Here is a 15,025-nt window from a genome sequence, read left to right as displayed (position 1 = left end):
ACTCTGAACAACTCCCACAAAAACAAAACACAAAAACCTAAGAAGTTGGAGGAGCAAGTACAGAGAAATGTGTCTGTGAGGTGCATCTCTCTGTTCTTTACTGTATTTGAAACATATCTTTCATTTCATTTTGTTCCTTCATTTCCAAAACCCTCAGTCTAAGAATGTAATTTTTAAAAAGCATTAAAAAAAAGTTTAAAAAAAACCTTTCTTTATGCATACTTACTTCAAAGAATTATAAGTGCATAGCTCAGGTATGGAATACACAACTCAAGAAATTATCACAGAGTAAACACACCCATATAAGCCCCACCAAGTCAGAGGTTGGCAATTCTGTAAAAAGTCAGACAGTAAATATTTTAGGCTTTGCAGTTCATATAGTCTCTGTTGCAACTACTCAACTTGGCAGTTGTGGCACAAAAGCAGCCCTAGATAGTACATAAATAAGTATGGTTGTGTTCCAGTAAAGCTTGCTTGCACGCTTATTGTCTTAGTTTCTATCAAATGAACATCCCTTCTACTTTTCTCAGTTCTCAGGGTTTCAGGTATGTTTAGCTGAATTAACTTACATTTTTATTGTATCATTTAGTCCTTAGAGGCTTGGAAAGATCTAGTAACCTGTCACGATTATTCACCTGCTTTGACAGTTCTTACAGGGATACTTTCAAAACAGAATTGAAAGTTATGGATCTGGAAAATCTTAAACAATTAAACAGGGTCTGTCCGTCCTCCCCCAGCCCTACCTCCCGCGCTACGGTAGTTGGCACCTTTATATAATCTTTAGATTTATTACATGTTGTAACCAACTACCCATAAATCCTTTAAACTATGGGGAAAGATTTGTTAACCTCTGAATCTGGTTGTCTTGCTCTCCCTCTCCTGAATCCTTTAATACCTGCTGGGTAAAGAATATGTTGGTATCGATGTGGACATGGGTACACTTGGAAGCTCTAGCAGCATAAACTACCAGCTACTATGTTAATGTATGTACTGATAAATTAGTTTAGCAAACTGATTCACATAGTTTCGAATTATTAATCTATTACTTGCCTCTTAACAGCTGTTATTTCATCCATATTTGTGTTTTTTGTTTAAACAAAAAATTTTTTGTTTACTTACAAAATTAGTAATTTTGTTTATTACTAATAAAGTAATATATTTGTTTCTACTTTTAACTTCTTAGCTCTTAAATTTTCTAAAAGGTAACTGCTGAGTCTTCTTTCCCAATTAGTATTTATTCAGCAACATTTGTGTCTTCATTTATTCAGTCATAGGTTGATTCCATATTGTGTACAAAAATCTGTGAGCAAAGGAGAAGTGAAATAAGATTCTCTGTCTTTAAGGGGTTTTCAGTCCAGTAGTTCACATGTACAGACAATATAAAGACATGCCCCATGCCCCATGAGGGGCACTGAGAAAATGTTCTGAGAGTTCAGAGGAGAGAGCTCAGTTCTACCTTTGGCAGAAATGGGATAGAATCAGGAATGGCTTTCTAAAAGAGGCATTTCAGTCCTGAAAAGGGATAAAAGAGAAAGAGAAGTACTAATGGAAATAGGGAATTAAGAGGAGGGGACAGTGCATTTATGTTGAGCATTGAAGGTACTGGAACTGGACTTGGAGATAAGGGACCAATTTGAGTTGGTGACTGAGATTGTTGACCTAGTTGAAGTTGCCAGGCTAGAGCAGAGAAGTCCAAAGACAGAACCACGGAAGAGTAGTTGCAATTAATGTGTTGGGAAAGAAAAAATGTGAGCACAAGAGATAAAAAGTGAGGAAGAAGAAATTCTAAATCAGTTTGCTAAAACATCATTGTGATGCCAGGAGCTGGGGGTAAGAGAGATGGGAAGTGACTGCTAATGACTCTGGATTTCTTTTAGGAGTGATGAAATGTTCTGGAATTAGATAGTGTTGACGCTTGCAACCTTGTGAATATAATAAAACCCACCAAATTGTACACTTCAAAATGCTGCATTTTATGGTATTTGAATTACAGTCATCTCTTGCTTTCTGCCGGGAATTGATTCCCAGACCACCACGGATATCAAAATCCTCGGATGCTCAAGTCCCTTACAGTTGGCCCTCCAGTATTTTTGGGTTCCACATCTATGGATTCAACCAAGTCGTGGATCCTGTGGATATGGAAGGCCGACTATATATCTCAATTAACAAAAAAAGGTGAACTTGATGAAAAGCTTAATCATTTATGCTATGTGTGAGTGGAACAGTCTTAAACATGGAGACAGGAACCAGAAGAAAACTCTTATCCTATAAAATAGGTTCCAGTTTCAGTTTTTTTAGGGTAAGGACATGTGTGCTTTCTCCTGAGGCAGTTCCTGAGTTATAGAGAAATAAGCAAAAGAATTGTTAATGGAAATGATTTTATTATGGGGCCCTTTCTGGACTTTTTTTATGAGTCAGAACTTAGCATTTGTCAGAGAGAATAAATGATCAAAATATGCTGTCTACTTATCACATTTCTCTTGTATTTTCCAATAACAATAATAAAAGTTTTTTAAGTAACAAAAATTTCAAGATGTTTTTGTGTATGTATACATACAAGGTATATAAGCATACACATATATAGTGGCAAGTATTTGTTAATGTTGATAAATTGTGTATTGGTTGAAAACTGGCTATGTTATGGGGTTTTTGTCTTTTGTTCTGAATCACACTTTTCAGCTTTTGGTAGGTCTCATGTAAGTGGAGTGGGTTTTGCAATAAACCTTAGAATAAGCATAAGTTTGCAAATCAGTTAGATTTATTTATTGCTGGTACACTCAGTTTTTCAGTGTTATCCGTGAAGACTGTTTATCCCCTCGTAAAATCAACATCTTGAAAAAGAATCAGCATAGTTCCTCCTTTGGTCAACTCATGTTTTAAATGTCATGGCTTCATCCAGTACTAGCTAACAGGTCAGCCCAGTGGTTACTTTAAGGCAGGTCAGCATCTACAGTACAGCAGGACATGTGAGTCCTCTGAGTGCTTGGATACTTAAGGTGGAGGGCATGCGTTCCTTCTTCCATTAAGGCATTTATTTACACCATTGGATCTCTTTCCTGGGATGTTGCAGCTGTTGCATGTTATGTGGGCTGGGTTTAAAATTGTTCCTACCTAGAAAATAGCTAGAGCTGAATGGAGAGGCCTGATAATTCTCACTGAATACTTCTCTATACAGGAATTGACAGAAGAAGGACTGCCTTTTCTCATACTCTTCCACATGAAAGAAGATACAGAGAGTTTAGAAATATTCCAGAATGAAGTAGCCCGACAATTAATAAGTGAAAAAGGTAGACAGATTAAGGTGTTTGTTTATATCCTTCCTTCCTCTATTTTTGTACCTTCTCCCTTTTCCATTACGTTAATACTCACATAAACATATTTGGGTTAAAAACTTAACAAATAATTTTAACTCTACTCAACTCCTGAATTTACGTTGAAAACATGGGGATGGGAGGTGTCAGTAGAGATAATATGAAGCAATAGCTTTAAAAAAAAAAAAAAAAAACCCTGACTCTTTTAGCTCTCTAAAATCAAACAGCATGAAAAGTGGGGTCATGGGTGGACAGTGTTAGTTTTAGGCACTTCCTTCCAGCACCTTGATACTTCTCTGGTCCTTTTCTAATAGTCCCAGAAATACTGCAGAGAGAACTTACACAGTCAGATTAACATTTACTATATTTCCAAGTGAAAGAAAGTTGAGTAGTTCTCTGCAGACTTCTCCAAAGCATCAAAAAGGAATTTGAGGTATCACCAGCTTTCCCTCTGTAGTTAGAGAAGAAAGTCAAACAAAATAAACTGAAGGCTTTGTATAGAGCCATGCCCATATTAGTCACTGTAAATATTTTTGGGGTTGAATTGGATTAAAAATCAACCAGTAGGGACTGGAAGGGCATCCTTGATGAAATGAAGATGATCCTATGAGAACAGATCATATGTCAGTTTCTGGAACTTGTTCCCCAGACCTGGGTAATCTGCAGAGCAAATGATTACCCACTTAAAGAAAATTTAAAAATTCACTATAGCATTTGAATTTGGGTTGAGTTCCTATAATTTTTAAGGAAATTATACTCTCTGCCCTAAAAATTAAGATCCTACCTTTTTAAAGTGTTGTAATATTTAGGCTTTAGTTTTTGTGGTCTACATTACTCTAAAGCATGTTGGGTTTTTTTAGTATGTCACTTTTTATGAACTTGCAAACTTATGAGAATACGCTGTGTGGGCGCTGTTATGCTAGACAGAAATGTCTTAGCTGATTGCATGTCCTCTTCCTCTTTTGATCCTCAAAAGAATATTCTAATCTACCTCTCCAAATTCTATTTCTTTTAAAGGTACCATAAACTTTTTACATGCTGACTGTGACAAATTTAGACATCCTCTTCTGCATATACAGAAGACTCCAGCAGATTGCCCTGTAATAGCTATTGACAGCTTTAGGCATATGTATGTGTTTGGAGACTTCAGGGATGTATTGTAAGTATTCATTTTGGTTTTTTAAAATTACTGATATATGTCTCAAAAATGAACTTAAAATAATTGTCTGAATATTTTAAATAACCCTATGTTGAAATACTTTGTTATTCAAAAGGAAGAGTTTTTTTTTCACTCCAGGTTATAGTATAATTGACTGTGGGGAATTCCCTGATGGTCCAGCAGTTAGGACTTGGCGCTTTCACTGGTCGGGGAACTAAGATCCTGCAAGCTGAGCAGTGTGGTTAAAAAAAAAAAAAAGAAAAGAAAATGTTAACTGACTATGAGAATTATGATATATCCCTATAGAAATGCCAGCATTAGATGATCCTAAATGCTTGGGAATTCATCTCTGAAAGAAAATTTTTGACCTATGAGAAATTCGTTTTGAATTGAGTTTGGTCTTTGTCAGCACATCGAGGAAAGTGGGTTAATCCTAGGTAGGTTAAAGGAAATGGGTAATATTGCTGCTTATTTGTGACTGTGTCTACCGAGAACATTAGTGGTGTTTAAGACCCAGAAGATGGCTGTGACAAGGCATTTGTAAGGGCATACAGCTAGGGACCTTTCCAAGAACGGATATGCTTCCTGACTCTATTCTCACCTTTCCACAGTATTAATAAACATATAAACATTGTAACTACCACAGATATTAAATTTTTATCAGCTTTCTGAGATGTTAAATACAGTGATTAAAAATGGAAATGTTTCTTCATATATGAAAAATTTAAGCAATACAGGTATTAATTCAAACTAGACCTTTTCTTTTCAAAATTCATTTAAATAACCTCTTTTTTAATGTCCAAAGATTAAATTTCACAGTTAGAGGGTGATTTGAAGTCCTATTGCAGGATGAATTACCTCACTCATTTCTAAATATTTTAATAGAGATGTGGTTGTTTGATAGAAGATTCTCAGTCCTCATATAGAGGAGGCCTACATTTGAGTCCTACCTCGGTCAAATCACTTAACTTCTCTGTTCTTGTTTCTTTACACTTAAAATATGGTTGGTGGTCCAGCCTCCCTAATGGGATTGTTACAGAAATTAACAAGATGATGGCTGTGTTATGAACCTTAAAGTACTTACAGATACTGTTTTTATTTTACCTGTACTCAAAAGAATACCACTTAGCATATTAACTCATTGAAAATTTATCCGGGTCTTCTATACGACAGTTGTATAACATAAACCAAGTCATATAAAAACTAATGGTTTAGGGCTTCCCTGGTGGTGCAGTGGTTGGGAGTCCGCCTGCCGATGCAGGGGACACGGGTTCGTGCCCCGGTCCGGGAGGATCCCGCATGCCGCGAAGCGGCTGGGCCCGTGAGCCATGGCCGCTGAGCCTGCACGTCCAGAGCCTGTGCTCTGCGGCGGGAGGGGCCGCGACAGTGAGAGGCCCGCGTACTGCAAAAAAAACCCAAAAAACAAAAAAACCCCAACGGTTTAAAGTTTACTAAGACTGGATCCCTGCCCTCAAAGAACTCACAACCAGGTAGAAAAAGAAGACAAGCTGGGTAACAGGCAGTTGTTTTATAATGTGATAAGTGCTCTGACAGAGTTCAGCAGAAGGGGCACCTGATTCAAGATTTCTGGAGATGTTAATGCCTAAGGTAGGACCTAAAGTTCTCTAGAAGTTTTTCATGGAAGTGAGAAGGAGACAGGGCTTGGAGAAAGGTGATGTTGGTAGAAACAAGTACAGAGTCTCTTGGCTGAATATGAGTGAACAGCAGGGGTGTCGCTGAGGGATGCGGTCAAGAGAAGTAAATAGGAGCTTGTTCATGAAAGCCCCTACATGCTGTGTTAAGGAAGTTTGATCCTGAAAACTGTGAAGAGCCAATGAAGGATTTTAATCAGGGGATTGTTTTTTTAAAGATCACTCTGAATGCAAACTGGAGAATAGATTAGAGGGAGTCAAAATAGGATCTAGGAGGCTGTTCAGTAATCCAGGCAAGAGTTGATGATAGATACTTAAATGAATGAATTTCCAAAATTCTGGCAGTAGCACTAAGTAAAGCTAGAGAGAAGCAGGATTCTTGAGACTTTTTTTTAGGTGGAATAGGAGGACTTGTGGGGGAGGGGCGAGGCTAGCCCTGATGGCCAGGACTCTGATTTGGACAACTAACTGGGTTGTGATGCCACTAACTGAGCTGGGAACTTAATGGAGGAGCAGCCTTGTGGTAAAGATGACGAGTTCCCTTTCTTGGCATATTGAATTTGAGGTGCTTGTGGGCTACAAAGGAGAAGAGTGTCCAGAATGGAGTTTATGGGCTCTGGGATTCAACGGTGAGATAAGGGCTGGGTCTTGAACACGTGGGGATGTAGTTGAAGTTACTGAAACAGATGAGATGACCTAGAACAGGGTTGAAAATGGAACCCTGATGAATACCAACATTTAAGGAGAGGATAGAAGAAGGAACATGTGCAGAAGACCGAAGAGGGGGAGGAATCAAAGAAGTGAAAGAAAAAACAGAAAAGAGTAATATGGTAATTGCGGGAGGAGCACTTCTTGCAGGAAGGAATGCTCAACCAGAAGATAAGGATGGAGCATCTGTTAGATTTGACCCTCAAAAGGCTGTATTGCAATGAATTGAAGAGTGTTTGGTAAGGAAATGAAGATTTGACATGAAGATTCTTGCAAGAAGCTAGCCTCTAAAGGGAAAGAAAAACAGGGAGATAGCTCCAGAGAGACACAGGGTGAAGTAAAGTTTTAGCTTTTCTTCCCCCCACCCCCCTTAGGGTAACAAGAAACTAAATATGATTAAATGCTTGTGGGACAGAATCAAATGGATTTATTGAAGAGATAGGGAAAAAAGGGGCTCACTGATAAAGCAGTCGTAAGGAGCACAGAGGGAATGAGGGGCAAAGGAAAGGAAATAACCTACCCTCCCTAGTGAGAAAGAGAAGGAAGGGTGCAGCATTTCTTTGGGTTTTTTGGGGATTATGGTGTTAGTGACAGCAGCAGAAAACTGCTGAGGATCCTGTCTGATTCTTGTCTTTAACTATGGCTAAGGAAGCAAGATCATTTGCTGAGTGAGGAGCTGGGGGATAGTTTGAGAGGGCAGGACTGTGCTGGATTTAAAAAGGAAGAGTAGTTGTTCCCAGAAATCCACCATAAAGATCCAGATCTCCCTAAAATCCGGCATTTATTTGGATAAAAATTGGAACTCATACAGTCCGCTTAGCAACTGTGTGAGCGTTGACTGTTGTGCTAGACAGAAATGTCTTAGCTGATTGCATGTTCTTTTCCTCTTACTTCATTGGCTTGCCTCCAGAGGCTGCAAGCTCAAGATAAAAGAACAAACTTTTTAGGAGAGGGGGCAGCTGTTCTAGTAGTTGAGTTCGCTGCAGGAGCTTCCAGGCAGTGACTGTGCTTGGCATTAAAATGCTGCCCTATTCATGGGTCATTTGCATGAAGTCTTATCAGGCCATTTCCCTGCCTTTGGTAGTGGATAAATCTTGGGTTGATTATTTACTTCTTCCTTTCACTGGAACTTTACAGCCCTAATTATGAAGTCTCAAATTAGCGGAAGTCAATAGGATGTTGACTCAGGTTAGGTTTACCAATCGGCAACCAAACTATGCCCAACTTTGGCTTTTATTCCTAGGAATGTTGTTACACGTGAAGGGAAACCTGTGACGAATTCCATCTTGGCTGTCTTAAGTTTTTTCCTCCAGTTCTGAAGTCGGGTTTAAAACACTCTAGCACTTCAATCCCATCTTGGTGTCTGTTTCTTAGACTATCCAAACTAAGATATTCTTTATCACATGACCCAGTCCCCCTATCCTCCAACCATAGTTCACTGGACCAAGAGATGGGCACTTGACCAAGAAAAGCTAATTTATCAGCTGGCAGCATTCTGCTTGTGCCCTGGTGCCAAAAGACACTGAGTCAATAAGATTCCCCAAAGAAATATGGAAATGAGAAATGATCCTCTCCCATCCTGCAAGTGGTTAGTCCTGTGAGCAGGGACGGAGATAAGAGAAGTGACTGTATTTGAAGCTCTGAAACAAATTACTTCTTTAATTTCTCCCTTAGGTGCCTGATTTCCCCTCCTAGGCACTATTTCCTCTAATATTTTTTTAATTGTAAAGAGGCACATGCTGTGTGAGCTACAGACTGAGCCTATGTGAACAGATAAGTGTTAAAAATCAAAACATGCAGCAAAGTGAATCAGACACATTTAATGGCTTGTGTAATTGTCATTGTGCTGCATGGTAATTAAGGCTTAGATCAACAGTTTCCATAAATTAGTGTAATTATTACTTCTGCTTAGTAGCATGGCATTTCTGGGGTTAAGTGGGGGACGTATGGTTGTGGTAAGGAGAGACAAAGCAGATTTATGCTGCAGTTTCCTCCCAAGCTAGAGGCAGGCACTGTAGCATGGTGGGGGCAGGGCGAGGTGCTAACCAGTGTTGTATTCATCTCTTCTTGCAGAGAAAATGAGGGTTAGGGAGGTAAGGTAACCAGCAAGGCCACACAACTAATTAGTGGCAGGGCTAGGAATCATGTCAGAGTATACTGAACCCCCAAATCCCAAGCTCATAACACTTGATACCAAAGCAGTTACATTTTCAGTATATATAAAAGCAGTGTAAGTGTGAATGTGAAAGATGTTTGAAGAGACAGTATTGCTAGTACCGGAAACTAAATCACAGATCTCTAAATCCTTAGTTTTTTTCTATAGATTGACCAGATTGGTTTCTTGCCAAATGTAAAGGAAAAACTTTTATATGGAGATGGGAATGGGGGGAAGTTTTGAAGCCCAAGAACACATGAGGGTAGGTCTAGGAAATGTTCTCCAGTCCCGAGAGAAGAGAATAAATGATGGGGTCTGGTATAAGACTGTGGAAGGGCTTTCTAGAGAATCTTATCTTCTAAAAAACTGTGGCCTGCAAATACCCTACCATCTGTTCCTTTGCTTAAGGGTTCTTATGTAAGCTGCCACTGGAGCCCCAGTGATGGGAAAAAGCAGCAGGACAGACTTCAGGTCACTCCTAGGAAAATTAACAGGCTACTCTAATGCTAATGAGTTCCCCAACTCTGGGCTCTAGGTCATTTCTTCCAAATCACTAAATCACTGAGAATTATGATCGTAATTCCTTGAAGTACTCAGGTGAGGGTGGTTGTGGTGAGCTGAGACGAGACTGAAACTACAGGGGTGGGCTATCTCCCTAATTCAGCAATTTGCTTGTCTGCCACGATGAACTCTAGCCTGTCTCATTGAACTTAGAGGGAACCAACCAGGAACTGAATGAAATGGTAAAGAACTTGGAGGGACAGGTAAGAGAAATGTTTAAAATCAGGTCACCATTAAGTTCCCCTTTAACCCTGAGAATCTGGTTTTGTTCTTCATTGTCTAGGGGGTTCTTTTTTTTTTACCCAAATCAGGCTTTTCTTGATTGAAAAAAAAATGGTGCCGAGAAATCTTTTTTTTTATTATGTTCTTTTTTTAAATTTTATTTTTTATACAGCAGGTCCTTATTAGTCATCAGTTTTATACACATCAGTGTACACATGTCAATCCCAATCGCCCAATTCATCACACCACCACCACCACCCCCGCCGCTTTCCCCCCTTGGTGTCCATACGTTTGTTCTCTACATCTGTGTCTCAACTTCTGCCCTGCAAACGAGTTCATGAGAAATCTTTTTAAAAGGCAAACCTTATTTAGCTTTTATTATCTCTTGCTATACTAACTGCTTTGTAATGGCATTAGTAGATGTTCATCCAGTGCTTTGCTTTTAGTTTCATCTGCTTATTACAAGATTAAGAGTTTGACTACTTTGAATGTATATATCTGGAATATATCCTAATATTTATCAACTACCCATCTGCCCTCCCTATTCCCCACCTCTCCTATTTATCTGTATACTTTTGATTCTCTGAATGTGTCTCTCCTCTCAACCACTGGGCAATATACACAGTGGTCCAGGTCCCTAAACACCATTTTTATTTTCATATACCGTACTTATCATACAACTGATATTGATACGTAGTATTTATAAGTACTTTTTATTTTACAAATCATTCTAGTATATTTTACCTTATTTGGTCCTGCCAGCAAAATAGACATCAAACACTGACAGAGCCAGGCACTGTACCAGCCTTACTTTATACTTTTGTATGTGTTTTCAGTTAATCTGTAACAAGCTTAGAAGATAGGTATTATTTCCACTTTTACAATAAAGAAGTTAAGCTCTGAGAGATTTATAAACTTTACTGAAGTGGAGTCACTATAGAGGCGATATAGCATAGTGGTTAGGTGCACAAGACTCTAGATCCAGACTGCTTAGATTTAAATCCCAGTCTGTTACCTATTAGTTATATCATCCTGGGCAATTTCTTACCACCTCTATGCCTCTGTTTCCTCATCGGTAAAATAGGAATAATAATAGCATCTACTTAATAGGGTTGTTGTGAGCATTAAATGAATGTATATATCTATGGCTCTTAGAACAGTGATACATGGTCACTGCTATTAGAAGGCTAGCTATGATTATTATAGGCAATAATATATTTGGATTCAAATCCAAGTCTGTTAGACTATAAAAACAATAGTTAAATAAAGCAGTTATTCTCGTTTTACATATCAGAAAGCTGAAGCTCAAAGACGTTAAGTAACTTAAATGGCAAGATACAGTGTTTTTACACTGTAATACATTGAATGAGTTCAAACTACATTATTGTATGAGTCAAAAAGTAGAAATCAATATTAGGAAATTGAATCCAGCAGTGTATGAAAGAATAATATATCACAACCAAGTGGGCTTTATCCCAAGTGTGCAGGGCTTATTCAGCCTTCAAAAATCAATGAGAGTTATTCAGCAATACTGATTACATCAACATATGCAAGAAGCATTTGACAAAACTCAATATCCGTCATGACAAAGGTGCTTAACAAACTAGGAATATGTGGAAACTTCCTCAATCTGATAAAGGACATTTACAAAGAACCTACTGCTAATATCATATTTAATGGTGAAAGACTGAATGCTTTCCCCTTAAGATCAGGAACCAGGCAAAGATGTCTACTCTCTTTGTATGTGTGTGTTAAGTATATCATTTGTTCCTTATTTCTGATTATAAAAATTTTATCTTCTTTGTGGCTAATTCTTAAAGTTGATAAAATGCCAAAGAATAAATTAAAAATCACCCATAAATCCACAAGAGATCTATACATGTGTTATAAAATTAGAGCTATGCTATTTTATGAATTTTCTTTTTCTCCACATAAACATCTTCCCATGTCATTAATATTTTTCTGTTATTTCTGATGGTCAGATAGCTTGCCTTTGAATGGATTGTTTCATGATTTGTCTAAATAACCCCTGTTGTTTGAAATCCAGGTTTTTCCCATGAAAAAATAAATAACACTGCTAGTAATGGGACTTTACCTGATTCATCCTCATTAACACTCTTATAGTTTTGGGTGCTGTGGAACACTTTGAGTTCTGTGACACCATCATGATTTTCCCTTGTTTTCCCGTTGTTTGGTGCGTTCATTGTCTTTTACTGATTGTGCTTGTCTTTCACCCTTTGTTATAATGATCATAGTGCTGTGCTGTCTAATATGATAGTTACTAGCCCTATATGAATACTTAAGTTTACATTAATTAAAATGATATAAATTAAAAGTCAGTTTCTCAGGCACTCTAAACCCAATTTGAGGTGCTCAGTGGCGACATGCGGGTAGTGGTTCCTGTATTTGACAGCATAGATATACAATATTTTTCCATCTTCACACAAGTGCTCCATCCTTCTCTCAGGATAGCAGCTTCTTCTGCTGCTGTGCTATAACTTCTGCATGGATGTGTTTGTTTGTTTTTTTTTTTTAATTTATTTATTTAGTTTTGGCTGCATTGGGTCTTCGTTGCTGTGCGTGGCCTTTCTTTTTAGTTGCAGTGAGCGGGAGCTACTTTTCATTGCTGTGCACGGGCCTCATTGCAGTGGCCTCTCTCGTCTTGGAGCACTGGCTCTAGGCGCGCGGGCTCTAGAGCGCAGGCTCAGTAGTTGTGGTGCATGGGCCTAGTTGCTCTGCAGCATGTGGGATCTTCCTGGACCAGGGCTCGAACCCATGTCCCCTGCATTGGCAGGCGGATTCCTAACCACTGTGCCACCAGGGAGGCCCCATGGCTGTGGTTCTGATTTATCATGACAGGACTTAGCATGAACTCTATATGATTTTATAACTCTTTGACTTTGTAACTCTATATGACTTTGTAACTCTAATCAAATCATCTGTGTTCCTTGTATCTCTTAGTTCACATCCTCCAGGATCTGATTGGCTCAACACACATAGATTGGTTCCCTCTCCACTCCAAATTATATGTCCCCCCACTTTTTTTTCCGGCTTTATTGAGGTATAACTGACAAAATTGCATATATTTAAGATATATTTTGATATATGTATACATTGTGAAATAATTACCACAGTCAAGTTCATTAACCTATCACCTCCCGTAGTTACGTTTTTGTTTTTTTTTTTTGGTGAAAACAATTAAGGTCTATTCTCTTAGCACATTTCAAATATACAATGCAATATTAGTACTGTAGTCACCATGCTGTACATTAGATCTCCAGAACTTACTCATCTTGCATAACTGAAACTTTGTATCCTTTGACCAACACTTTTCCATGTCTCCCACCCACTCAGTCCTTGGTGCCCACCAGTCTGTCCTCTGCTCCTGTGAGTTGTTTTTTCATATTTCACTTAGCATAATGTCATTCAGGTTCATCCATGTTGTCGAAAATGACAGGATTTCCTTCTTTGTTAAAGCTGAATAACATTGCATTGTGTGTGTGTGTGTGTATATAAACCTTACCCATATTTTCCTTATCCATTCATTGATTGATGGTCACTAGGTTATTTCTCTATCTTGGATGTTGTGAATAATGTTGAACTGAACATGAGAGTGCAGATATCTCAAGATACTGATTTCATTTCCTTTGCGTATACACACAGAAGTGGGATTGTTGGGTCATATGGTAGTTATATTTTTATTTTTTGAGGAACCTCCATACTGTTTGCCATAATGGCCTTACCAGTTTACATTACCATGAACAGCATACAACGGCTCTCTCTTCTCCATATTCTTGCCAACACTTACTATCTTTTGTCTTTTTGATAATAACCATTCTAACAGGTGTGAGTTTTGTAAAATCATTGTGCATTTTGCAAATCATTGTGGTTTTTGATTTGCATTTCCCTGATGCCTAGTGATTTTGAATACCTTTTCACGTACCTATTAGCCCTTCATATATTGTCTTTTGAGAAATGTCTCTTCATGTCCTCTGCCCATTTTTAAATTAGGCTTTTGTTTTCTTGCTATTGAGTTGTGTTAGTTCCTTATGTTTTTGGATATTAAACCCTTACCATGTGTATGATTTGCATATATTTTCTCTCATTCTGTAGGTTGTCTTTTCACTCTGTTGTTTCCTTTGCTGTGCAGAAGCTTTTTTGTTTGATACAATTGCATTGTCTTTGCTTTTTTTTTTTTTTTTTTTTTTTTGGGTTCACGGGGCTCTCCCTGTTTTTGCCTCTTTCGTTTCGGGGCGCAGGCTCAGCGGCCATGGCTCACAGGCCCAGCTGTTCCACGGCATGTGGGATCTTCCCGGACTGGGGCACGAACCTGTGTCCTCTGCATCGGCAGGCGGACTCTCAACCACTGCGCCACCAGGGAAGCCCTATCTTTGCTTTTATTGCCTGTGCTTTTTGGGGTCATATCCAAAAAGTCATTGCCCAGACCAATGTCAAGAAACTTTATGCCTATGTTTTCTTCTAGGAGTTTTACAGTTTCAGGTCTCACATTTAAGTCCTTAATCCATTTTGAATTGATTTTGTATATGGTGTGAGAGAGATACACAAAATAAAATTGGGTAGGGGTCCAGTTTTATTCCTCTTCATGTGATTCCCAGCACCATTTATTTAAAAAACTACTCTTTCTTGGGCTTCCCTGGTGGCACGGTGGTTAAGAATCCACCTGCCAGGCTTCCCTGGTGGCGTAGTGGTTGAGAGTCCGCCTGCCGATGCAGGGGACACGGGTTCATGCCCTGGTCTGGGAGGATCCCACGTGCCGCGGAGCGGCTGGGCCCATGGGCCATGGCCGCTGGGCCTGTGTGTACGGAGCCTGTGCTCCGCAACGGGAGAGGCCACAGCAGTGAGAGGCCCGCGTACCGCAAAAAAAAAAAAAAAAAAAAAAGAATCCACCTGCCAATGCAGGGGACACGGGTTCAAGCCCTGGTCCGGGAAGATCCCACATGCCTTGGAGCAACTAAGCCCTTATACCACAACTACAGAGTCTGTGCTCTAGAGCCCGTGAGCCACAACTACTGAAGCCTGCACGCCTAGAGCCTGTGCTCCGCAACAAGAGAAGCCACCACAATGAGAAGCCTGCGCACTGCAACGAAGAGTAGCCCCCACTCGCCACAACCAGAAAAAAGCCTGCATGCAGCAATGAAGACCCAACACAGCCAAAAATTAATTAATTAATTAAAATTAAAACTACCCTTTCCTCATCGTGTATTCTTGGTACCTTTGTGGAAGATCAGTTGACTAT

General features: G+C 39.1%; 1 protein-coding gene across 1 annotated transcript in view; it reads left to right on the top strand.

The window, feature by feature from the left end:
- Positions 1–15,025, top strand: part of ERP44 (endoplasmic reticulum protein 44) — a 91,405-nt gene that overhangs the window by 66,416 nt on the left and 9,964 nt on the right. The window contains exons 9-10 of the mRNA XM_029201846.1: positions 3,176–3,287; positions 4,329–4,470. Coding sequence (XP_029057679.1) covers positions 3,176–3,287; positions 4,329–4,470 — 254 coding nt within the window. The remainder of the gene's footprint in view (positions 1–3,175; positions 3,288–4,328; positions 4,471–15,025) is intronic.

The sequence above is a fragment of the Monodon monoceros genome, unplaced genomic scaffold (genome assembly GCF_005190385.1).
Source record: "Monodon monoceros isolate NGI ecotype Baffin Bay Population unplaced genomic scaffold, NGI_Narwhal_1 Super_Scaffold_5, whole genome shotgun sequence".
Taxonomy (NCBI): Eukaryota; Metazoa; Chordata; class Mammalia; order Artiodactyla; family Monodontidae; genus Monodon; species Monodon monoceros.
The sequence above is the reverse complement of the archived record's forward strand: the minus strand, read 5'-3'. Positions and strand labels throughout refer to the sequence as shown.